Below are 27,130 nucleotides of genomic sequence, written 5' to 3'. Positions count from 1 at the left end.
CAGTGGAACATACAAAAGAAATTTAATCTTAATAATTAAGAGGCATACAAATAACAAACCAAGAGAGCGACCTGGATAACATTCCTTTGGATTTACAAAAGTTTGTTAAAGTTTTGAAGAATCTTGTGAGAAGGGACAAGGAAAAAAATTAAGACAAATAATGGTATACTTTATTATTTGAAAAAACTAAAAATCAAAATTGTTAAAAGTAACAGAAATGAATATAAAGTTAATTTGATAAAGGTTAAAATAGATATGTTGTTATCTCTCATGACCTTTAATTGACTTTGGCTGATCAGGGTTGAAATGATGAGGCATTTACCTGTTTATAGATAAAAGATTGAATATGTGAAGAAGATATTATATTTTAAGGGAAGATAAGCTGCTAAAAATTTATACTTGTAACGAACACTTTTATAATTTTTCTTGCGATATTTTTTTCCTTTCTTTTCTATTTCTTTTTTATTTTTTGCACCATTTATTTTTTATTTTTTATTAAGTTTGTATTACTTTTTAACAAAATTATTATTTTTTAAATAAGCAAACTAGCTTTTAAATGACTCAAAACAGACTGAATATCTAAAAATGAATTCCTAAAAAAATAAGCTTCCTACATCACACAAAGGTTAAAAAAATCTGATTCCAAAAACACTGAATATACTTTTTCTAATCAAAATAATCAAAATCTGATCAAATAAAAATGAAACAGAAAATGATCTTCTGGTGAAATCTTTACCTGCTTCCACCCAAAAAATATTCCCTACTGCTGATGAAAATTATCATTTATCTAAATATACATAATTTTTAAAATATGCTCACGACATAAGCTCTCTGAATGAAACTATTATTAAATAGCTCTTTATAAAGGCTTACTTGAATTATCATCACAAATATCATTAACGACAAATCCATTTTTTGTTTCAAGGGTTTGTTTTTCATTCCCTTCAAGAATTCTTAACTTTCCTTTTTGTGAAGTCATAACTGACATGTGTACAGGTTTCCTGCAGATATACACAGGGCTTAAAAATAACTCAAAGCTAAAGATGTGAAGGTTTGATAGGACAATATTGAAAGGAAGAGACCAGTCAAATGAAAGAGAAAGATGAGATGGAAGCCATCTGGACAACACATTATCCAGTAGGTTGGAAAAAGTCACGACTTGGATGAAATGGTCAGCTATGTGGTACATAATTATCACATAGAAAAAAATTAAGTAGTAAGGACAGCGCAAAGAAAAAGTATAATTAGAATACACACATGTGTGTATTCAACCATACAATAAAAATGCATGCATTACACATTAAAGTAGGTGTCATATGAAGTCTCTCTAGGTCAGCCTTCTAAAATCTGGTGCTCTCCAGATTAACTGGAAATATAGTCCATAGCATTCCCAGCCAGCATGGTCCAAGTCATTCCTATAAATCAAAGTAAAGTTAAAGGTTTCTCCTTTCTAGTCATATCTGACTTTAGGGGGCAATGTTCATCTCCATTTCTTAGTCAAGGGAGCCAGCATTGTCCAAAAACCCTTCCTGTGATCATGTGGCCAGCATGACTATACACCAAGGCATGTGGAACATTGTTACCTTCCCATCTTCCCCAAAGTGCATTTTCCCAAAAATATGACCTATTCAGAAAGCCCTAGCTTGATTTTTTACATGTGCACCCAATATAAGCCCTACCCCCAAATAAGTCCTAAAGATCCCGCCCACACCAGGGTGTGCGGGTAAAAATTAAGCTAGGGTGAGAATGTGGGGGTGGTGGAGCTGCCCTACTTACCTTCAGATAGTTGCAATCAGTCCTCGCACACCTTGGCCCATTTCTTCTGCAGCTGGCAAGGCTTTCCTGAAGGCTTCTCTAGTTGATTACAAAGCTCTGGATCGATCCAGAGCTCTGTTATTGGCTGCAGAGGCCTTCTGGAAAGGCTTGCTGGCCAAAGAAGTTCTTGAACGCCTCTGATAGCAAAACAGAGGCTGGGCACAACACTGCAAGTGAGGTGAGCGTGAATGACACCCCCCCTGAAAATAAGACCTGGTGCCTTTTTGGATGGGGAAAAATATAAGACAGGGTCTTATTTTCAGAGAAACACGATATTTATCTATTCGTATTTGTACCCTTTCAAACTGCTAAGTGGGCCGGAGCAGAGCTCATCCCATTGTGCAATTCAGGTCTCGAACCCAGGCTGTCAGTTTTATAGCTGAAAAGCTTAGCATGTTGAACCATTGAGTCATAAATAGTTTCGGGTGAATATTTGGTATTTCCTGAATAAATATAGTATATTTAGTTTTTACTGTATTTATTATATAAGGCCTGAGAGAAGATGGACAATCATAAGCAAAGTGAAAATCAAAGCCTCAGGAGGAAAGCACACAAATATAGGCATTCTCCTAGTGAGCAAAAGTATAAAATATATTTAAAGAAAGATGGTATGAATAAAAAGAATACTAGCTGTGCTAACTTAATTTCCCCTGAGTGGCTTTTGTAAATATATAAGTAGAGTTTACTTTGTGCACTCACTGAAATCTGAGAAAGATTTTCAGTTTTTTAGCAACATTCTATGGGGAAAAAAGGAAAGAGGATTTCAGAGGACCTTTTATACATAAATATTTAGCAACTTGGGGAATGTCAATAGCAACTGCTCTGATCATCATCAATATTTGACTTCCAGACTGCGTCTTTATTTTCCTCCAGTTTATCTATTAGGAGCGACAGATTAACAGCTTTTACCAAAATTATGCTGTGAAATACATACTGATCATTTTGTAACACGAGGCTTAGAACTCTATACATTTTAGGGAAGATTAGTATATGATGTCTGGGTAGAATTGCGGGATTTCTTCCAGCTTCTCCAAACATGTGAATTGATAATTTAGGGATAAATAATGAAGTGGGCAGTTTTGAGGATGTTGCCAAACTATTTGATGTATCAAAAACCAGCAATGACTGTGAAAATCTCCAAAAGATTGAAACTGGCTGGCCAGTCAATCAAATGGAAAATGAAGTATAATACACATAAATGTAAATTGCTAAACCTTGGGGCTCCAATTTCAATACACTGGTAAAATTGGTTATGTATGTAAGAACTTGAGGTCATAGCAAATAGTATGGTGAAGATGTTACTTGCACATATCAGTTCTGAAGATTTTCATAGAATGGAGTATAGTGGCAGTGGTTTGCTCTCCAAGCTTGTTTCAATTTAATTTCTGAACATTTTGTTACCAAACTAAATTGAAACAAACTTGGAGAGCAAACCACTGCCAAAATCTACAACCTAAATCTAAAGCTACAAATATTTTCTAATATATAGTATTCTGAAAAAAAATTACAGGCCATTGTTAACTTGTATGGTCCGTGCTGCCTATGGCCGAAGCAAAGAATGCCTGGGACAATAAGCAGTAGATCTTTCTGGAGAACAGTAGTCTGAATTCTATTCAGTTCTAATAATCCAAAAGGAAATAGAAATCTTCACACACACCCCAAATGTTTTTGCAACAGTCTCCAGTGAGTGGACCTCCAGATTTTAATAAAAAACCCACTTAGGCCCATTTTAATGTACAAGCTTAAAGTTGAGGCAATAAATGCCTAACGATTTAAAAACTGTTTTAGCAGCCTTTTTGGCTGAAGACTAAGAGGTTATGACTATGTATCTGAAGACAGAGTAACTTGAAAGCAAGATAATATATTGCAAATAAATAAAGAAGTTATGCAAAAATGGAAGAAACAATGGATAAACAAAATGGAGACAGAAGGATTGTTCCTCAACAACACAAACTGTCTCAAAACTAGATATAATCATAATTAGAATAATTTTTGAATTATGTAATTACAATAGTTTAAAACAGCCAAGACAGTGGTTTTTAAATTGATTCAATTATCCCATTGAATAATGTCATTACACCACGACAACCACCCAAAAAACCTCAGATTCTGTTGCTTTACACAAATGTCTTGGCTGTGGCAATCCCAAATTTTATCTTCAACACACAAACAAGAATATGCCCAATTACCCCCTTGATCTAATGCTCCAAGAAGAAGTTTTGAGATCTCTGACATGAAGGATATTCATGGGTGGGATTTGGCAATATTAATTCATTTATTTGTCAAATTTAAATAACCTCCATATCAAAGTGACTGTGAGCAATGTACAATAAAAAAATAAATTTGTAAAACCCTAAAATCAATTTAAAATACAATACCTCCAAAAACAAAGAGAATAATATATATATATATATATATTAAAAAGCCTGGGGGAAGGCCTTCAAGGTGCCAACAATCCCCAGGGATGTATACAGGGCGGGGCATAACCTTTTCCTAGGGGGTCACAGCAACACTTGTAATAACAACACAAATAATTCATACACCATTCGAAAGCCCATCAAAAACTGAGTTTATTGACACGATTTAATAGTCAGTATGACCACCATTAGCCCTTCGAACAGCATTCAAACGAGGTGGATAAGAACACAACAAACAGTTCCGTTCGATTTTCCAGATTTTTCAACACAGTTTCCAAATTCATTCTCAAAGTTTCAACCGAATATCGATTTTGACCTTGCTCCTGAATCATCAGAGCTTCCACTTCATCCTTAATTATGGCCCCAATGTTCTCTGCCGGATTGAGATCTGGCGAATTTCCCGGCCAGACGTCATTGCCCCAAAATTCGACATTGTTTTCGCGAGCCTCTCGAAAGGCAATGCATTTTATTCTGTCAATGATCCTTTGTTCTTCCGAATCGAATTTTCCAGCCATTCTTAAAGCAAATTTAACATTTAATAGCTCATTCAATTCAGTTTTTTATGGGCTTTAAAATGAGGTGTCGCGGAAGTTGTAAACTGCTGTTGATCTTGCTGTGACCCCCTAGGAAAAGGTTATGCCCCGCCCTGTAGATATAAATAGCTATATACCTCACACATAAATTGTTGTACAAAATGTGTGTGTGTGTGTGTATGTATATATGCAAATATATATAATTTACATGCGACACAGATATTTAAAATGCCAAACCTTTACAAAAGTTATGAACTCTTCCACTTTTTCATTGGACATGATCAACTTTTTCTGCACCATTTCAATTGCCTGTTCACTTTGCCTTGCTAAGCTGTGAAGCTGTTGAGAGGCCGTTGTTTCAAGTTCAGTCATGGTACATTCTGTCTCTGCTATTTTAGCTTCTAGATTGGAAAGATTAAGCTCCTGAAATACATAATATATAAATATATAATATAGTTGTTATATATATAATAAGTCTACATTCCAACTAATCTATGTCAACTTTCCCATGTGTTGCTTTCCAGATACCTGGGAACCATATTCTCAACACTTAGAAAATTTGGCAAAAGGAAAAATTAATTTAGGCAGATTGCAGAGGAGGGTTAAACCTCAGAAAGGACACAAATATCTTTTCTTTTTGTTCAGTTTTTTTTAAGTGTCTTCTAGCATTTCTGAATTGGAAAGAAATTAACAGTGTCTAGAAGATCCTACAAAAAAATAATTGTAAAGCTCATTGCCATCTTCTATAGTCTTTTTTCCTATCAATTCTTCCAGTTAGATATAAAACACACCTAAGACTGTCTTGTTTAAAACTCAAGGGAAATAATGTGCCTGCTTGTCTGTCTTTTATAAGTACAGATGCTGCTTTCTCTGTAAACTGTCCAGTGTTGAGTGCTTACTGTATTACACCTGAATATCTTGGCTCTAAAAAGCTCATGCTTCCTGTACTGAAGCTGTAGGAGAAACTGAGATAGGTTTATGCTCAACCATACAGAATTGTTTAAAATTTCTGAGAAGAGAATTTGTAAAAAGCAGAGAAAGATTTATAATATAAGATTGAAGCAATAGAACAATAGAATAGAATGCATCCGAAGTTTCTTTCTAGGTGTTTTGTTAGTCATAATTCAGTGTAACACTAAGACCTCCTTCAAACCTTTGCTACATCTAAAAAAATCAAACAAACCAAAAACACAAAGGAACTCCAAAATGTAGAATAGCCTGGCATTAATATAAATTCATTCAGAACTTTGCCTAACAAAAGGGGATCGTGGGAGAAGAAAGTAAATTTCATCAGAGGCTTGCTTTCTGGGTTCTCACCTGTTGTAGAAAATATTTATCTGATAAGACTACCTTAAAGTCAGAGAATAGGGAAAGTGCTACTATAAAACAGTGTATTTTAGAAAATTACATCTCACCCTAGTTAAAAGCATTCAACATTCTATTATAATTAATGTAATTCAACTTCAGAAATTTCTTCTGAATTACAACCATATATTACATGGCTTTAAATGAAACTCAAGACAAATGCTACTTAATTAAAAATGCAAAGGCATCAATCATGGAATTATTTATTTGTAAAAAAATGTGCATCAGAAAACAGGATAGATTATTAAATAATTTAATAATTTAATTAGCATATATTTGAAATTGTTTCTTAAATGTGTTTTCTTTCATATTTTTGTACACCTTAATGTTATTGGATACAAGTACCTTGATGAACTGAAGACATGGTGTAAGTCTAATAAATCCTCATCTTAATCATCCATAATATCTATAATTGTGTACCTTTTTCTCCAAGTCTTCTTTAGTTCTGTGATACATCTGTTCGTACTGTGTCTTTTCTTTGGTTGCTACATTAAGCCTCTGCTTTAATGAATCAATGGATATTTTTTTATTTGAACAGTCCTCAGTTAATGCCTTTGCCTGGAACAGCATCCAGAGAAAAAACTATTAAGGAAAGCATTTAAATAATTCAGGTGGAAAATCAACACTATCAAAATATTTCACACATCTAATTGTACATAATTCATTTACCTTCTGAATAGAATGCAGGCTATCTTGGCTTCTATTCAAACATGGATATTATCCATTGAAATCAATAGGATTTATTTATAGATAAGTGAGCATGTTACTGCAACATTTTACTACTTATCAAAATCATGGGCAAGAAGCCAAATGCTAGCACTTAAAAACTCTGAAACGCATAAGCATGTCAACATACAGTACTGCTGAGAAAAATTACAAATAATATAGTCCAACAGTTAATAGCTATTTATTATTTTTAAAACAAGTCTATATAAAAAAGGAATCAATTTACAAAGCATATCTAAAGAGGTGATATTCTTGCATATAATACACTTGATTTTTTTCTAACAGAAGGTAGCCAGAAAATCACAATAGTTTTAATACTTAAAACATCACTACTACCTTGTTGCATAGTATAACATAGGTCTCTAAAATGCTTTTTCATACTGCCTTCTCTTCAAGAAATTATCCTGATTCAGTTTTATATTGTCTGAGATTTTTCCCACCTTGCCAATTTTGTCTCTTGGTCTGACAGTATCTAAGTGATTTCTCATATACACAGAGCAAGATAGTTTTGTCTGAAACTGACAATGTATGACTGGCAGCAGAAACTATGTTCACACCTAAAAAGCTAGCACCTGCTTTTAAAAAAGAATCAAAGTAGTGCTTTGTTTCTATGTTTCTTGGATGTTATGATTTGCAGCCTAAGAGATTCCTACACATGTGACTTGTTTGCTATAAAACAGGGCTAAAACACACTGCAGAGGTACTAAGGGGCAGTTTCTCTTCCAATCTGTTTAAGCATCAGAAAAATACATTAAATATTTATGAAGAAAACAACTTTCAGAAGAGCATAAAATGGAATCATTAAATATATAACAATGGAAGGGATCACACATAACTATTATTATAAAAATAATTTATAGGTCATTGTTTTCCCTTTATGATATTTTCCTCTTGATTTATACTGCAAGAAGACTCTTCTTTGATGTCTCTTTTCAAGAAACAGATATGTGAAATTCCAGCTGAACAACATGCCAAAATACTAAGAAGCATTTAATTATCGCATTCAGTTATTTGACTGCTTTAAGAGACATCTTTGCAAAAATGAAACTGTACTAATCATAATGATGGCTACTACAATTAATCAATCTGGTGGAATTCAGTTTGTTGATTTAAAATAAACACAAAAAATAAAGACCTTTTCTTCTAGACATTGTAATGTTTCATTAAAGCTTTTCTCCTTTTCCTGATATGTTTTCATACGCAGCCTCCAATCTTCTATTAAATGCCTTTTCATACTTATATCTCTTTCCATTCTAGAAATCCTTGAAATAAAGAGAAAATGAAATATTCATAGTATGCCATTATTTTAAAAAATTGTTAATGCCCGGTTCCATGCTTATCTTTGTACCATTTGTCAAGTGAAAAGTCTTCAAAGTTTTCCCTTTGTGCAATGGCATTAAAAGTAGATTTAACCTCTGTGGGCTTCTAAATGTTAAACCCCACATTTCATACTAGCAATTCAGAACAATAAAAATACCACTATTTTATAGAAAACCATACTATGATGATATAATTATAAACGAAAGGGGAGCAAAATATTTTATTAGTCTACTAGGCTTAAAAAGGGAAAAATAAATTAAAATTAATTATAGCTTTTTGAAAGTGTCACCATGTTAATTGGCCGCCATGATTATGAACTACTATTTAGGACATAAAAACCTTTGTATCAATATGAGGTACTTTTTAAAAAGTAAAGTGCAGCTATGCTACGGCAAATCAAAAGACCAATTTCAACTATGAAAATGTGATTTCCCCAAAATGTACAACTTCTAAATAACAAATCTAAAAGAAAGAAATAAGAAACTGTTTATTGGGTGACATATCAGACAAAAATCTACACTTATGACTGTTACTTGTTCATATTTTCTTGTGTCAACAACATGGTATCCCAATAAAATGAACCAACATAATACTTATACAGAATTCATTTTTTATTTTTAATTACTTTTTATATCTTTAAGGTATCACATATTGGTAGATCCAGCAAAAATCACAGTAAAAGCCAATGGAAATAATTTACATTTCAATAGACATATTTGCCTATTATGGGGACAATCAAGAATATTGAAGCATATTCAGTGTCTACTCTATACTGTAATATAGTGGTTGGACATAGGCATATCAGAATGCTATCTCTCACCTCCAGCTGAATTCGTTAGGTGTTCCTTAAGGCTTTAATCAATAAAATATGCATTTTGTTAAATCCTTTTAAAGATGAAACATTTTAATGAAATAACTTTTATTTACCAAGATTAAATATTATTAGGTTCACTCACAATTTGGTATTTATGTTTAACTAAGCAACTAATTTGCCAAAATGTACATTTTAATAAGCTCAAAAATAAATCAAAATGTCTTTTTGCATTTTTCAGAAATCATAAAATTGGACATTTAATCCAATTTAAGCATCTAAACCTTGATGTGTTTCCTAGCCCTTAGGCAAAGAACCACTGTATTTGAAAAGCTTTCACTTATGCTGAGGTATTCATTTAGCTGGATATAATCAGGTGCACACTGGAATCTGATTTTTTTAAAATGTTTTATTACAGTTATATATATCATCCTTTGTACTGAAAATTACTCAGCAATTTAAAAGAAAATATGTATTAATACTTTTCTCCTAAAATAATAAATAATATGAACCATACATAATAAGCCAAAAGAAAAAAATATATATGGAAAGATCACTTTCTGAAAATTCTCCATGAATATAAAGCAAATGCATTTTTGCCAAAAGGGGGAGTCAAACACAACCAATGGGTAACTGGGACATACTTTTCTTGCAGTTCCTGCATCTGTTCTTCTTTTCTTTGGACTTCAGATTTCAAAGATTTAATGGTTGATGAATGTTTAGTGATTTCATTATTTGCATTCTAGAATGAATGAATGAAATATTTGATTAAAGTCTCAGTAACGTTGCTGTAGAATTACTCAGAGCTGTAACTGTTCACGTTTGTGTTTCAGAGTGAAACTTTGCTATTTAACAGGTTAGTCTATTTTGATGTTAGAATAGCAAAAAATGATGCTAAAGTGTTTGAATTTAGGTTATTGATATTTGAGGGTGACACTTTTGGTCTTATTCAAGACTAGCTTACAGTGGAATAAATTTCATCTTATTTTCCAAATTAACTATCTCTGCCAGAATTCTACCTATGATGTCTAACAGTGAGTTTTAGAATTAAAAAAGTTTTTCTCAAACATGGGCTTTAAATTGCTGCTGATAAATATGTAAACGCTACATTATGCTAGATTGGAAAAGTTTCTATTTATACTTGGTTCTACTTTAATATTTTTATTTCTTAGACATTTGCAAGATTGCATTCAAGATTAAAGTTTTCTTTAATTATTGTCAGTTTCAGGATTTTGTAATAAAAAATACTCACCTTAAATTGCTCTAAACTGCAATTTTACACACTTATTCAATATGTATGAATGAATAAGCTGCAGCTTGCTGGATTCATACTTCGTTTCATAAACTATGGTATATGATATTCAGATTCACATACTGTATAATGCCAAGATCTATTTTTGTAGTTGCTATTCATTACAGAACAGAATGAAATGTTTTCATTTGGTGCATATCTATGACATCAGAATTATTTCATCTTTAAATATATGGAATTTAATAAGAAATCAGTTAAAATGACAAATGATGGCATAATAATCACTGAAGTTTCTAGATTTGTATTTGCTGCCGACTTTTATTAATAGGAAAATGCCAATATCCCATTAAAGGAACTTACATGCTTTATGTAAATATGGAAACTTATTTCAAGTGGGCTTCTGTAATAGGTTACCCTGCAGTGCTTACACAGTGCTTAAGGTCTTATGTTCAATGAAAAAAAAAGCCATTTCCTGTGGAAAATAACATGGTATGAACAGGAAGGGAAATGAAGCAAATGTCTTCCAGCAATCATTGGGTAAACGTGGAAGCAGGAAACCTGATCTCAAAACCCATTTCTAGTGTGGTAAAATTTGGCAGAAAAAAGCTATTTATATGGTACGCAATTTTGGAGTTTAAAAGAGTTTCCCAAGCAGTTTGACGTCTCATTTAAGTTATTTATGCTATTAATCAAGTACTTATAATTTTAGGGTTTAGGGTTTAATTCTTTCTACCAAAGTGGATGGACAAAATTTGAGTGGACATGCTCACAGACTTATTAAAAAAATATTTTGCATCTGCTGATTTTTGAATAACCCAAATCAGGAAATTGAAAACAAAAGTGTCATAATTTTGTATTTTCTTTGCTAGTTATACAGGACTCCACTAGAAGTGAGCTAGAGGAAGAAAAGACCAGGGCCTTGTTAACAATTCTTAACTACTGCACTGACTTCCTCCACAGATCAAGCCTGGATCTTTTAATACTGACAGATCACTAGCAGTCCAGTCTATTTGAGTCAAGAGTCCCGAAGAAAATATTCCAATGTGGAGTTTCATTGCTAAATGCTGTCAAGAATGTGATACAAACAAGCAAAGGCTACACTGAGGTAAAGGCTTCTTATAGAGATTGGCAGTTTGATTGCACACAATTTCTGTAAATATAACAACTGAGAATCAGACCTAATTCATGAGAAAGTGGGATGATAACAAAAGCTCAGACTTAAATATTGCCGTGTTCAGTCTTGCCTGTTTCAATATTCTTTTGTCAGCAATTCTGGAGGGCCGATTAAAAAAAATTCTCTTCTGTAAAAATATTGCTCCTGTGAAATAAGAGTGAGGGACTCCATGTCATGCATTCTTTTATACTTCTGTTTTACAGAGACATATCTAAGAACATGATAATCTCCAAACTTCCTGAAAATTCTGATCAATTTATAACAGATATTACTGGGGGATTGTGATCCCTATATTATATGACAAATGGCAAACTTTTGTTGGCAGTTGGCCAGATAAGGCAATACTGTTCAGAATTGCAATAGATGCTCTCTCTCTCTATAGTATTTTAATATTGCAATATTATAATGTTTAATGATTATTTTCATAACTTAATTACTAAATGTTAGCATTGGCATCTCCCCCCAGTATCTCCACGTGTGAGATGAGCAGTATCTAAATTTGATTAAACCATCAAATAAAATCTTAATATTGTAACATGTGCATGCATACTATATTCTCATGCCACTGTCTCAGTGGTTTTATAATTTAATATAACACAATTTATGTGTTAACAAATGAGTAGTTTAGTGTATTAAATTCTAATATATATTTGTAATAGTTCATTAGTTATGCTAGATTTATAGATTTATTTTTTCTTGTTAATAATGTAATGCCTTCAATTGTTTACTTTTTATCACTCATTTATTAATAAGTTCTTTTTTCTCCTGTGAGTTTTAAGATTTTTTGTTTATATCTGCTTGATTGATACCCCAACTTCCTAAACTAACAATACCCAAGGCAAGTACCAAAATTTAAAAATCCAAAAAAGAATGTAAACATTTCTTTAAAAAACACAGATTTATATTAACAATAAAATAGATGTTAAAATCAATCAACAATTCAAACCTTGGCCAAAGAGAGGAAACCTGACAGAGTAGAAGTCAAGAGAAACTCCCAAGCTAGTACATTTCATAGCCTGGGAGAAATGCTGCAAAAGGTCTGCCCCCACCTGCCAGAAAGATGAATCTGTGTCAGCAGAGAAGATCTTTAAAAGGGACTTTCCTGCTGGTTTTAGCATATGAATCTACTTGTAGAAGAATTGTTTCAGTAGTCAGACCCTAAGTCAATTCAACACGTTCATTGGCCCAGTGAACATCTAGGAACCAAATCCAGATCATGAATGAAGGCAAATATGTCCGTCCCAGGATAATGTTGCAAAATCCAACCTGGGTCAGTTACTGGGACCAGAGGTTTTGTCTTCCCAGCTTTCGGATTTGTGCTGGAGTCCATCCTCAGGGAACTTTTCTGTAGCTGGAAGCACACACTCTGCTAGAGAGAAGTTCACTCAGGATGGGTGCAGCACGAGTCTAAAAGCTTGGAGGAATACATCTTTGGTACCAGTGACCAACCCAGATTGGGTCTTGCAAATCCAGATCTTTCAGCATAGGTATCATATGCCCCCTTCCATCTTTACTAGTTAGCTGCCTAGCTAATTTGTATCAACTAAAATGTTATGGACACCTTTCAAGCTGATGTAGAAAGTGTTGCACTAATCAGAGCAGAAAGTAACCACAAATGGATAAGTATAGCCTCATCTGAACAGTACCAAAAAAAAGTAGCATCTGGCATGTGCCAAGGCGCTCCTTACCAGTCATTACTGTTATCAGTTCTCAAACACAATGAAAACTATTGTATTACATGAACATGCTTTGTTTGCTCGTTATCAGCTTTTCTAGTGATATTAAGTAACACATTGGATGTATTTCAAGAAGTAGAAGACAAAGGAGAGCAATCCTATTTTAAACTGTAATGTTGAAGCCTCTGACAAATCCAAGGCCTTAGCAGTATTGTTGCATGGCAGAATAAAAACAGAAAAAAGTACTTCCACCTTTCTACCAGGAACACTTTTGATTGATTTAAATATTCTATCCAAAACTGGCCTAGAATAGCTAAAACTTTATCAATAACTCTGAGGATATTCCCTAGCTTGACCTTGACACACTTATTGTTTACTTTTTCTGGTAAACAGAAACTTGGAGTTCTCTTATAGAAGAAGACAGGCTGGTGAAGTTTCTGTACTGTACTTTGATGATATTTCTAGGACCAAATAATACACTCTCAAAGGATGACTTCTTTCAACTCTTATAACCCTTCTGGGGCACTGGACCACAGGATTGCAATTTAAGGAAATAAAACTACATTGATTTTTACAAGCATTGATTTGATCTGAGAGATTCCTTGAAATTCTAGGTATAATTTTGCACACATCTGTTCCAGGATTGATAGTTTCTTTGGAGCGATGTTGGCAAAACAGACGTGGAGAAAATAAAATATAGGACATCTGTGACAATCCTGGATTTATCTGAACAGAAGTAGCATAATTCCTTTTAATTTGATTTTGGGAATAAATAAATATATTTTAAAATCTTCTTGTCACCAACCCAAAATGATAATAATCATTATGCTAAAAAAGATTATTTTTATGCATAAAAATCTTTATGCACTGTTAGATCTTTTTGTTATATAGTATCTTAAATGTGTGTAATACTAGGATTATTGAAGCTGTGTCTCTTTTACCCAGGGATTTACAAATTAATACTTCTTTTTTTAATGAAACTGTGTAACCAACACAAAGCATGGATATAAATGGGCTGTTTATTTTTTCACAATCCTTACCAGTGTTTTTTTAAGGCTTATATTTACACATACACACACACACACCATTGATATTTTCCCTTCATTTCCCTGCATTATTCTATCAGTTCTTTCCTCTTTAGTGACTATTATATTATTTTGTTTCAGTCTTTTCCTCCAAATTCTCTTAGCTTTCAGTATCCACCTTTCTCACAAGGAGATGACCCCTTAACTTTTTACTTGCCTTAAAAGCACAGGTAAGGTGCCATTTCATAGCTGTTTTTCTTGGGCAAAAGTTAGTTGAGGATAGTCAAACAGAAGAGAAATTTTCTCAGAGACAGCAATAATGAAAAAGAGCCAAGGTGGCGCAGTGGTTAAATGCAGCACTGCAGGCTACTGCTAGATCAGCAGGTCAGCGGTTCAAATCTCACCGGCTCAGAGTTGACTCAGCCTTCCATCCTTCCGAGGTGGGTAAAATGAGGACCCAGATTGTTGGGGGCAATATGCTGACTCTCTGTAAACCGCTTAGAGAGGCCTGAAAGGCCTATGAAGCGGTATATAAGTCTACTGCTATTGCTATATTGCTTCATTCCTAGCACATGCAATAAGTAAATGTTCTTCATTTTTACAAAAAAAAACAAACCTTTGACTACTTATACTATAAAAACTAGATTACTAATCTTAAAATACTTTCAACAAACCAGATATTCATAGATTTGAATTTTAGTTACTGAATTATAATTGTTAAAAATAATTTAACAGCCAAGTAATCTCATATCTCAAGATGTGTTTAATTTTCATCCACTTTTCAGTCACTAAAATGTCTGATATTCTCTATCCTAAATAAGTTGCCCATTTACTAACTATTTCATAGAATAAAATGGTCACCTTCAGTTTACACTGTAGCTGCTTCATTTCCAAATCTACAGTCTTAACAGGAGTAGGTGGTGCCATTCCAGTATGGCCAGATGTTAGATGACACAGGCCTTCTTTCCCTTTGGTTGTCTGGATCAGGTGGTCCAATTTTCCTTGCAAATCTGAGTTTTCTCGTTGCAATTCAGTCAGGCTGGATGTCAGGGTCTGCTTTCCAGGTACAAAAATAATAGGAATAGTTGTATTCAGTATGCAATTATTAACAATATTCTATATTATTATAGTTTAGCTTTACAAAATACAATATTCATCATGTTGTCCAAATTGCAATAAAATGGACTGCATATATTGGTTTCAAAGTATAAATAAACTTAAAGCTAAAAAGAGATCGGAGACTAGTTGATGGTAGTTATTGTGCAACATGTAAAAGAAAAGGGGTGCAATAAACAATGGCAATAATATTGCATTATCCTGCCCCTATTAGTACTATTAGTGCTATATGTAGAAAAATGCAGAGATATGTGGTGTAACTACTTTGTGGTTACATTGGATTGGCTATAATGGCTCTCAGAATAAATATGCCTATTCTACTAAAAAAATCTAGAGAATATCATGTTTTGTCTTGTATCAATTTTATAGAACTTGTAAAGGTTAAAGAAAAGCATACACAGTACACAATGCCTGTTTGGTTGGTCTTTATGCTATTGTTTCTTCTCTTCCTCATGTACATACCACACAGTCAGGGAACCACAAATTCCATAACCTTGACCCTGAAATGCACTTTACATGTAAAAGCCAAGCTGGAACAGGACAAGATAACAGATGTTAGTTGTTTATTCCATTGGGTAGGACTTACCACCTTATACTGCAGCCAAAATGCTTCTCATTTAGCAACATAAATGTTAATTCCAATTAGCAGATGAGGCTTGTTAGAGATTTAGTTTGAATGAATAACACGCACACAAACTCAGGCTTATTGCATTTGATTGACAATGGACCAGAATAGTTTATTTCACAGAAACAGTGAATCAGAATATATTGGAAAATGAAATATGTAATATTTGTTTTAATTTTGGAATAGTGACAACAATCTTTCACTTGTTTATACTCAGCAGAAAGCCACAAATATTTTAATGATACACTGGTCAGAGGGGTCCAAGAACCTGACAATAATATTTTAAACATGCTTATAATGTGTAATTTGACATAAGCAATTAGAGAAAATGGTAGCGTATTCAGAGGAGTTTTAAAAAATCCTTTTGAAAAATCCCAATTTGTGCAAAAGCACAAATTCAGAGAACTATAGGCTCAGTATAATAGTGAAATGAGATAAATATCTTCTGAAAAGTAATATTTTCCCAGGGTTTTGCTCCCTTTTTAGATTTGTTGTTTGATTCTTAGTAGCTTTTATCAATTGTGGGTGTTCTTGACTTATGACCAAACACTTTGTAACAAAAGCTAGTTATGACCAAGTTTAGACGTTTCATGATCAGGGTCCCTCCGCAGTCATGTGACCACATTTGGCAACTGGCCTATGTTTATGGCAATTTGCAGTGTTCCATCACCATGTGATAATAATTTATGATGATTTTATCAGAAACTGATTTCTACTTCTGGTCCAACAAAAACCGATCCATAGCGAACACTGGGGTTGCTTAACAACCAACAGAAAAAGGTCATAAAAACAATTGTGGTTATAAGCACTGTCATGACTTACAGCTACAATTGCCAGGCTCAATTATGATCATAACTCAACTACCTGCACTTTGTCGTTCTTGTGTATTTAAAAAATTGTATTTGATTTTATTGGATTAGTTTATCACAAGTCAGGTGGTACCCATGCATTCAACCTCTTAGCAAAGACATTCTGAATTCAAGCAGAATAACCTCTACTAAAGCAGGTGTTTTTATTAAAAGCTGAATAACTAATATAGTATAGTATAGTATAGTATAGTATAGTATAGTATAGTATAGTATAGTATAGTATAGTATAGTATAGTATAGTATAGTATAGTATAAGTTTATTTATAGGCCGCCCTTTTCCCTGAGGGGACTCAGGGCGGCTTACAACTTATGTAGGAGGGGATACATACAATGACGTATAGAACAATACATAATTAAAAAATAGAGCAACATTCATCATTCGGGCGGGGACGGATTATAATCTTTAACCCCAGGCCTGACGGGATAGCCAGATCTTGAGGGCTGTGCGGAAGGTCTGGAGGGTGGTGAGGGTACGAATCTCCACGGAGAGATCGTTCCAAAGGGTCGGAGCTACTACTGAAAAGGCTCTCCTCCGCGTAGTTGCCAGTCGACACTGACTGGCAGATGGAACTCGGAGGAGGCCCAATCTGTGAGATCTGATAGGTCGCGAGGAAGTAATTGGCAGGAGGCGGTCTCTCAAGTACCAAGATCCACTACCATGAAGGGCTTTATGGGTGGTAAGTAGCACCTTGAAGCGCACCCGGAGATCAACAGGTAGCCAGCGCAGCTCGCGGAGGATAGGTGTTATGTGGGCGAACCGAGGTGCACCCACAATCACTCACGCGGCCGCATTCTGGACTAGCTGAAGTCGCCGGATGCTCTTCAAGGGCAGCCCCATGTAGAGCACGTTGCAGTATTCCAGCCTAGAGGTCACAAGGGCACGAGTGACTGTTGTGAGAGCCTCCCTGTTCAGGTAGTGTCGCAACTGGCGCACCAGGCGAACCTGGGCAAATGCCCCCCTGGTCACAGCCGACAGATGGTAATCAAAGGTCAGCTGTGGGTCCAGAAGGACTCCCAAGTTGCGAACCCTGTCTGAGGGGTATAATATTTGGCCCCCCAGCCTGAGTGATGGAACACTGGCCAAATTATTGGGAGGAAAACACAACAGCCACTCGGTCTTTTCCGGGTTGAGTACAAGCTTCTTAGCCCTCATCCAGTCCCTAACGGCTTCGAGACCCCGGTTCATCACGTCCACCGCTTCATTGAGTTGGCACGGGGCGGACAGATACAACTGCGTATCGTCCGCGTATTGGTGGTATCTTATCCCATGCCTCCGAATGATCTCGCCCAGCGGTTTCATGTAGATGTTAAATAGTAGGGGGGACAGGACCGACCCCTGCGGCACCCCATATGTTAGGGGCCTAGGGGTCGATCTCTGCCCCCCAACCAACACCGACTGCGACCTGTCCGAGAGGTAGGAGGAGAACCACTGCAGAACAGTGCCTCCCACTCCCACCTCCCGCAGTCGTCGCAGAAGGATACCATGGTCGATGGTATCGAAAGCCGCCGAGAGGTCAAGGAGAACCAAGATGGAGGCAAATATGTTTTATTCAAAGCGGAAAATGTTACAATGTTAGAATAGGACTATTGGCATAATATATAGTATAGACTATATACTTATTTCTACCCATTAATACTTTATGTAGCATCATATGTATTGATTTACATCAGAACAGACTTATTGGGTGGTCACTTTAAACTATTTATAGAGAAAAAACAATTTTATATTATACAATATTATATGTAATTTAGTAATTAAAATAAAACTATATTTAGATCACCAACTTTCGGCAGAGTCAATCGCTACAGACCTCCAAATGTCATGTGGCCTTCAGATTAGCTCAAGAATAGTGCACAGAGAGCTTCATGGGGTTTCCATGGCCGAGCAGCGGCATCCAAGCCATACATCACCAAGTGCAATGCAAAGCGTTGGATGCAGTGGTGTAAAGCATTCCACCACTGGACTCTAGAGCAGTGGAGACGCGTTCTCTGGAGTGACAAATCGTGCTTCTCCATCTGGCAATCTGATGGACGAGTCTGTGTTTGGCGGGTGCCAGGAGAACGGTACTTGTCTGACTGTATTGTGCCAAGTGTAAAGTTTGGTGGAGGGGGGATTAGGGTGTGGGGTTGTTTTTCAGGAGCTGTGCTTGCCTCCTAGTTCCAGTGAAAGGAACTCTGAATGCTTCAGATACCAAAACATTTTGGACAATTCCATACTCCCAACTTTGTGGGAACAATTTGGAGCTGGCCCCTTCCTCTTCCAACATGACTGTGCACCAGTGCACAAAGCAAGGTCCATAAAGACATGGATGACACAGAGTCTGTTGTGGATGAACTTGACTGGCCTGCAAAGAGTCCAGACCTCAACCCAATAGACCACCTTTGGGATGAATTAGAGCAGAGACTGGAGCCAGGCCTTCTTGTCCAACATCAGTATGTGACCTCACAAATGTGCTTCTGGAAGAATGGTCAAAAATTTCCATAAACACACTTCTAAACCTTGTGGACAGCCTTCCCAGAAGAGTTGAAGCTGTTATAGCTGCATAGGGTGGACCGATGTCATATTGAACTCTATAGATTAGGAATGGGATGTCACTTACAGTAAGTTCATATGCAAGTAAAGGCAGGTGCGCGAATACTTTTGGCAATATAGTGTATCTACAGAAAAGGAATTGGCTTTTCTACACCTACAGCTGCTCTTCTACCCTGCTGCCAGTCTTCTAGAGTGGTTTTGGAATAATGCATGCTGTTTACACTAAATTCAGTCAGCATCTGCTGGCTTTTCTATTATCTACTGAGTTCATCAAGGAATGTATGTTGACTAAACAACAGATCTCCTACTATGTTTCCACAATATTGTTGAATTATAATATCTGTCACAGCCTGTTAACTTTTTTTCCAAAGATATACGTATATGAATGTGAAACATATACTTTATTTTTTGTTTGTTTGAGTATTATGTTTCTTTAAAAATTTAACATATTACTCTTTAATTAGAATAAAATGTACCAGTATTTGATATATGGAGTTTATTGCAGTAAAAGTGATATATTTCTCTGAATAAACCAAATATCTAGGCTTGTGGAGTTGAAAGGGACTGGTCTCTATTTCTATCACCTGCTTTGTAGAAAACTGTCCAAAATTTTGGTTGAACGTAGATATTGTTTGAACTTGCCCTATATTTCTATAACAGAACTAAGGGAAATGGATTAATGCTGGGTCTGACTGAATACATTTTTAGTAAATGAGGCCAACATTAGTTCTCATTGTACTTTCAGAGTACTTTCTTCAACCATCTGATGTACTTACAACAGTCCACACCCACTTACTTTCCCTGCTAAGTGAAATCGCTGAAAGGATGAAGGGTGTGATTCATTGACATTATTTTTCTGGTTTTCCTAACCAGTGCTTTTAGTTCTGCTTGAGTCCAGCTATTCCAGCTGTACATCTAATGGCTGGAATTGTCCACGTGTTAATTGCTTTGATTATTTTTCCTCCACTGAGCTTGTATGTTAAGTTCTTCACTCTCTTGATGGATTCACTTCTTCTTGACTTTAGTGTGGTTGATGCTATCATCTTGGAGGATGCCCAGCAGAGGTGGGTTCCTACCAGTTCGCACCTATTCAGTAGATCCGGTTCGTCAAATCTACCGAACCAGTTAGAAGAGGTTCCACCAGTGGACTCGGAAAGCAGGCCACACCTACAGAAGGGGTTCCAAAATTTTTTGAAACCACCACTGGTGGGTGTGTAATGTCCCGCAGTTATCTACGCCTTAATAATGATCTAGTAATATTTCCTTATACATTTTATAAGGACCTTTCCTTACATAATTGATGTTTTCTTTCATACTTTTGGATTTCTAATTTCTGTTTCCCTTAGTTGGCAATTGCTAAAACCAGTCCCACGTGAAAAAGTATTCAAAGCCTTCTTGATTTTAATTGTCAATTTATTTGTTCCTGCACATTGTAATATTTATTCATTTACATATCTGTTTTTCCACTGTTGTGCAAACACAATTCCAGCAGCTGCTAACATGTGTGAAATTAAATATATATTATACTCCCTTTCAAATAGCCAACAAAATATTTCTGGTTTTAATTCCATATCTTGCTTTACGATTGCTTCTAACCACTAACTTCTGAATAGCTACTTGGACTGACCTAAGTACTAATTCATAATTTCATATCTGGTCACGTGGGTGGCAAGCCACTCCCATCCGGTCACATGGGTGACAAGCCACTCCCACAAAGGAGGCCACACCCACAGAGTAGGTTCCAACAATTTTTGAAACCCACCACTGATGCCCAGGTATTTGTGATGACCATCTTCATCCAGACTTTTGATGTTATTTCTACAGGGCAAGTTGATTCCTTCATTTTTCGCTATTTCCCTCTGTTTGATGGTGAGCATGGCACATTTGTTCAGTCCAACTCCATTGCAATATACTGCTGTATATATGTACAGTGTTGAGCAGTGATTCTATTTCAGATGGTATTTTTCCATATAGATCATCCATGTAAAGGAGATGGGGTAGCCTGTTAGTTGTTTTTGGTGTTTCATAGCCATGGCCTGAGTTATTCAATATTGTTGACTGAGGAATCCGTGCCATGACCACAGTAATTGTGAGAGTGTGTCTCTTTGAAATATTCCTCTTTGACATTAACTTTTCCCAATCTACAACCATTGACCAGCAACTGTTCCTTCCATCGTTCCATTGATCTTTGCACAAAGCTTATTATTGTTGTTATCATCTACAATTTAGAATTTCTTTAATGGCAGAGCACATATTTATAAACTACCTTTGGATTAGTGACGTGCGGTGAGGGTTACCGTTGGTGAGGCAAGACTGCAGCAGCGGTGAGAAGCAACGTCCCTGCTGCTGTGTCCGACAGGCGTCTCGCGTTTATGGCGGACATAAACGCGAGATGCCTGTTGGACACAGCGGCGGGGGTGTTGCTTCTCGCCGCTGTCGCGTTCCACCGCCTTGCCCCCCCGCCTCCTCCAACGAACAATCCTGCTGCCCTGGCCTGCAGCCAGCCCACCCCCCCACCCGACCTGCTCCCTGCCTGGCTGGCCGGCACAAGGACTCACCGTTCTTCTCCTCCTCCTCCTCGCTCGGTGCTGGGCTGGCTGCAGGCTGGGGCAGCAGGATTGTTTGTCGGAGGAGGCGGGGGGGGCAAGGCAGTGGAGTGCGACAGCGGCGAGAAGCATCTCAGATGGAGCCGGGACACCCGGAAGGCAAGCCGGCACTTTAGAGCTCGGCCACCATTCAGTGAAACATGTTTCGCTGAATGGCAGCCGAGCTCTAAAGTGTTGGCATGCCTTTAAGTGCTGGTTTGCCTTCCGTGCCGGCCGGCCGGCCCAGAAGGCAAGCTGGCACTTTAAAGGCATGGGCTCGGCCGCCATTCAGCGAAACATGTTTCAATGAATGGCAGCCGAGCCCTGCCTGCCGGCACTCTAAAGTTAGTTAAGGCAGGCAAGGGAAACCACAAACCGAAAGGAAGTCTTGTTGGGAAGACGTGGCAGCAGGGCTTTAAAGGGCTCCCCCCTCCCCAGCCAGCCAGCCCACCCAGCCCATTCCTCCCCCGCCACCACTGTGTCCAACAGGCCAGGCATCTCGCGTTTATGGTGGACATAAACGCGAGACACCTGTCCTGTTGGGACACAGCGGCGAGAACGTCCCTGCCGCCTCTGCGCTCCGCCGCCTCGCCCCCCGCCTCCTCCGACCCCACTGGACCGCTGTGAAGAAAGAAACACATACACTCCACAATAAAAAAATTACATATTTAATTATAATAAATTTGAATCCCCCCTCCCTCCGTCTGATCCACATACCTTTTCCAGCTGTGGAAACTCTCTCAACTCTCCTCTTGTCCGCCCAACGTAAGCGTGCTTAATGTAAGTGTGCTCATAAGGCATGATTCGCTGCTCCCCGATCAGGAGGCGGGAGAATCAGTGCCTCCTTTGCATATTAAAGTTTTTGCTTTTTAACACTTTCTTAACTTTTAAAAGGTGAAAAATTCCTTATGCAAAGGAGGCCCTGAGTTCTCTGGCTTCCTCCTAGTTAATACTGAGAGCAGACACCAAGCCACTGTGACTTGAAATCTAGTAGCAACTACTCTGGCTTTAATTATTTTTTAAAAATTATTTAAAATTCTTTCCTTTCCCTCAGGAGACTGGTGAGGCCCTGCCTCCCTTGCCTCTAGTGACTGCACGTCCCTGCTTTGGATATTTGTTAGATTTTTATTTAGATTTTATTTAGCATTTATAGGCCGCCCTTTTCCCTGAGGGGACTCAGGGCGGCTTACAATAGTAAGGGAAGGGGAGTGAAAGACAAAATACAGAAAAAAAAATGTGAGATAACTAAAAGGTACTAAAACACAACATTCACTCAGCATTCGGGAGGGGCAAGAAAATTTATCCCCAGGCCTGACGGGCTAGCCAGATCTTGAGGGCTGTGCGGAAGGCCTGGACTGTGGTCAGGGTACGAATCTCCACGGGGAGATTGTTCCATAGCATCGGAGCAGCAACTGAGAAGGCTCTCCTCCGGGTGGTCGCCAGTCGGCACTGACTGGCGGATGGAATACGGAGGAGGCTCGCTCTATGCGATCTGATGGAACGCAGGGAGGTTATTGGCAGGAGGCGGTCTCTCAGATAGTCAGATCCACTACCATGGAGCGCTTTATGGGTGGTAAGTAAGACCTTGAATTGCACCCGGAGATCTACAGGCAGCCAGCACAGCTCGCGGAGGATAGGTGTTATGTGGGCGAACCCAGGTGCGCCCACAATCACTCGCGCGGCCGCGTTCTGTACTAGCTGAAGTCTCCGGGTGCTCTTCAAGGGCAGCCCCATGTAGAGCACATTGCAGTATTCCAGATTAGAGATCACAAGGGCTCGAGTGACTGTCGTGAGAGCCTCCCGATTCAGGTAGGGCCGCAACTGGCGCACCAGGCGAACCTGGGCAAATGCCCCCCTGTTGGAAGACAATATGGTATATCACAAAATGTCAGGCAAAACAAAGCAATATAGCAGACTTTTTAACACCTAGTTTAGATAGTTATTAGACTTCAACAGCCTTTGGCCAGATTAATCTTTTATTCCAGAGGCACTCTTCTAACACTCGTTGAATTCTGTCAAAGTAGTAGCTGAATGACAAAATAATATTGCACATGAATAATAAGCAGAAAAGTTAAATTAACATTTCATATTTCATACACCATACCTGGATGTCAGGGAAAGAAATACTTTATTTTCAAGTGCCTGACATTCAGCTTTTCCTTTAAGCAATCCAATGTTGACATCTCATTGAGTTGAATCTTTCTAATTACTACTATTGCCTATCATGATTTGGTTCTCCTTGAAGTTCAGTTATCTAGTATAAATGAACATAACTTCAAGATATGCTCCACCGACAGCTATGACAATTGAGTTTTGCTATATTATTATTGAAGTCATTCTAAATATGGTATGGAATTAACCCAACAGTTTTTAAGAATATTTAAAGCACCAAAAATCCCAATTTCTAATGAAGTGTTTGGTCTACTAGTTAAAGCACCAGGCTAGAAAGTAGTAGTTTGTGAATTCTAATCCTGCCTTAACCATGAAAGCCAGCAGGGTGACCTGGGCCAGTCACTCTCTCTCAGCCCAACTTACCACACAAGATCGTCGTTGTGGGAAAAGCAAGAGGGGGAAGAAATATTAGGTAGGTTTGACAGTTTGTATGATTTATAAAAACAATAAAGGTAGAATTTTAAAAAAATCTTTTAAAAGTGTTTATATCTCAAAAGAGAAATATAGATTAGCACTATCAGCTCATAAATATTGTTTACATATTAAATTTATATAACACCCATCTCTCCAATATGTCAATCTTACAGAACATAAAATTATACCATATATAGTTATTACAATATTTTTAAATATGTTCTATAGCAAGGAATTAACTCCTATCACCCAAAACCAACTGATGACCCAAGCACAACCTAACAATGGTGCCCCTTGGCCCTTCCACTGTTTAATAACAAGATATTATAACTCAATAAGTGGTGGAAACTAAAATTGAGTGTGGAAGTGAAAACGTAAAGGTAAATTTTTAGTTAGGAGGGGGAAATTTTGTGGTGCCCCTTCTCTTGGTGCCCTAAGAACATGCTTATTTTGGTTAAGATAAATCCAGGACTCAGTTTAGAGATATGATGAAGAGGCATATATAACCTTAGGTCTTTTCAATCTCTAGAAAATATTTTTATCTATGAAGTTAATGAAACTTCTAGCAAGAATACCAAAATAATGTGCGATTCAATTAATTGGGGCATTTAAAAAGTATTACGCGAGAGAAGGAAAGACATTCTTATGATGTACCTAGCTTGAAAAGGTTGCTGATCCTTATTCTGTCATGACCCCCATGGCTATTAAATTCTTGCTACCTAGAAATAAACTGTGTTTACCTAGAAACAACAGTGCTTACAAAGAGTAAGCTATGGATAGTCATACAACAGAAACCATTGCTACCACTGGCCTCTCAAATGAAACTACAATATATATTTAAAACGTAAATCCTAGAATCACCTCTGTAAAGCCATTTCTTACATGACTGAACTACTCAAGCAACAGTCTATTAAAAAATCTATTTAAAAAAAAGATTGGGCATGAACAAAATTAACACTTGGGGCTTATTTCTTACTAGCAAGAATGACATCTGCCTAGAGCATTGATCAAACCTAAGGCATGGAAATTAACTTTTACGCTAATTTCTTTATTCCCTTGTCAGAAGGCAAATTATGATTACTTAGTGGGCAGAAACAACACTGACAGAAGACTGATTCTATTATCAATGTCGTATTTGAAAAATAAGACATCACTTGAATGAAGTGAGCACATGCTTTGCATGTACAATATTTCACCATCGGTTTCTAGTATTTTAAGGCAAGGCTGAAGCCTCGTATTTGAAAATCCAGAGCTTTAAAACCAGAGCCATAAAGAAAGTTGAAAAACTGTTTAGTTAAAAATATAAAACCTGAAACAAAGCTGTGATAAAGCACTTCTCTATTATTACCATGAAGTTTATGTGGACACGACCACAAAGCCACCAGCAGTTGAGCCAAAGTCAAAGGAAATCTTACTTTTAGCCACTATTTACCATATCTTAGAATTACAAGTCTCATGAAAAACGTACATGATGCTCGATTGGGGAATTTTACAATCCCTACAACTCATTACAAATTTAACACCAGCAATCCTAACTATTCATAGGCTTCAGATATCAGGCACAAAAATATGTTGCACTAACATTCAATGGGGGAAAAATGCTACCATCTGTTTTCCACTTAGAAAAATATAATGAAATTGAAATAAAGATTATGTGGAAAACCTGCCTTTAAAAAGCTTGTTTATTATATAAGGTAACTATTTCGTACCAAATGAAGACAGTAACTCATTGCATACATAAAATGTAAGCAGGATTTGTCAAAATTTATTTTTAGCAATGTATTTTTTCAAAGTAAGGAGAGAATTTTTTTTCTGTAATTCCTCCTGTGCAATGATTAGAGAAGCAGAAGATATTAACACTCCACAGAACAAAGGAATTTGTTTTAAACTGGGCCAGATTGCTGATACTATTATAATATTATTACTAATACTTGCAAATATTGGTAAAAAAAGTATATTTTACTCCCAGCTATGAGTATATACCACTTGAATATATATATTTATAAACATAAGTATCTAAATCTGCTTCTAAAAAGGAAAAATGCTCCCAAATGTTTAGATATATCATTGCTTCATTTATCTGCTATGAAATGTGCTGTACATTACTTTTTCTTCTTTTTATCATTGTGTTATACATTACAGTTCACACACTTCTGTTTGATGTTCTCAACTAACATTAAAACACTTATCTGAAACTATCTGCAGAATTGTGAGAAGGCTAGTAATCAAGAAACCAATAAAATATGAAACAATCCAATTCTTCAGATCGTTATGTTTTAGAGAAAAGGATATCTAAAATAATTTGAAAACTCAATAGCTGGGAAAGATCTGAGAATCCAAGTGGTTTAGTTTCTAAAAAGACAGGGACTATGCAACTGAGGCCAAAAAAAACAAAAACAAACAAACAAACTTATTATTTGCAATGCTGGAAATTTGAAGAACTACACACACATATACATCTATTTAGCATATATGTTCATGATTTATGAGACTGCAGAGAATTTGCCTCTGCAAATCTTCTGATTTATTTATTTGCTTATGGTCCAAGACCAAGCCACTGTTTTAAATAGACATTATTCAGCTTAGTCTGAATGTCAGAAATTGCAGGTCTGTAGATTCTTCCTGAGCTTGATGCTATCATTTCTCTTGTTTAGATGAGTTATTTGCTCAATATGTGTGTTCTTCATTTTTTGATCACCAAT

The 27,130-nt window shown here is 36.6% G+C and overlaps 1 protein-coding gene across 1 annotated transcript in view; it reads right to left on the bottom strand.

The window, feature by feature from the left end:
• The window catches only part of CNTLN (centlein), a 214,447-nt gene that overhangs the window by 21,196 nt on the left and 166,121 nt on the right, over positions 1-27,130 (bottom strand). Inside the window, exons 19-23 of the mRNA XM_087717005.1 lie at positions 14,976-15,167; positions 9,632-9,729; positions 7,992-8,118; positions 6,551-6,688; positions 5,003-5,188 (exon numbers count right to left, since the gene is read on the bottom strand). Coding sequence (XP_087573131.1) covers positions 5,003-5,188; positions 6,551-6,688; positions 7,992-8,118; positions 9,632-9,729; positions 14,976-15,167 — 741 coding nt within the window. The remainder of the gene's footprint in view (positions 1-5,002; positions 5,189-6,550; positions 6,689-7,991; positions 8,119-9,631; positions 9,730-14,975; positions 15,168-27,130) is intronic.

The sequence above is a fragment of the Thamnophis sirtalis genome, unplaced genomic scaffold (assembly GCF_051295495.1).
Source record: "Thamnophis sirtalis isolate CommonGarterSnake01/CBP01778 unplaced genomic scaffold, rThaSir2_p1.2 scaffold_5, whole genome shotgun sequence".
Lineage (NCBI taxonomy): Eukaryota > Metazoa > Chordata > Lepidosauria > Squamata > Natricidae > Thamnophis > Thamnophis sirtalis.
Note: the sequence above shows the minus strand (reverse complement) of the source record. Positions and strands in the feature narration are given on the sequence as shown.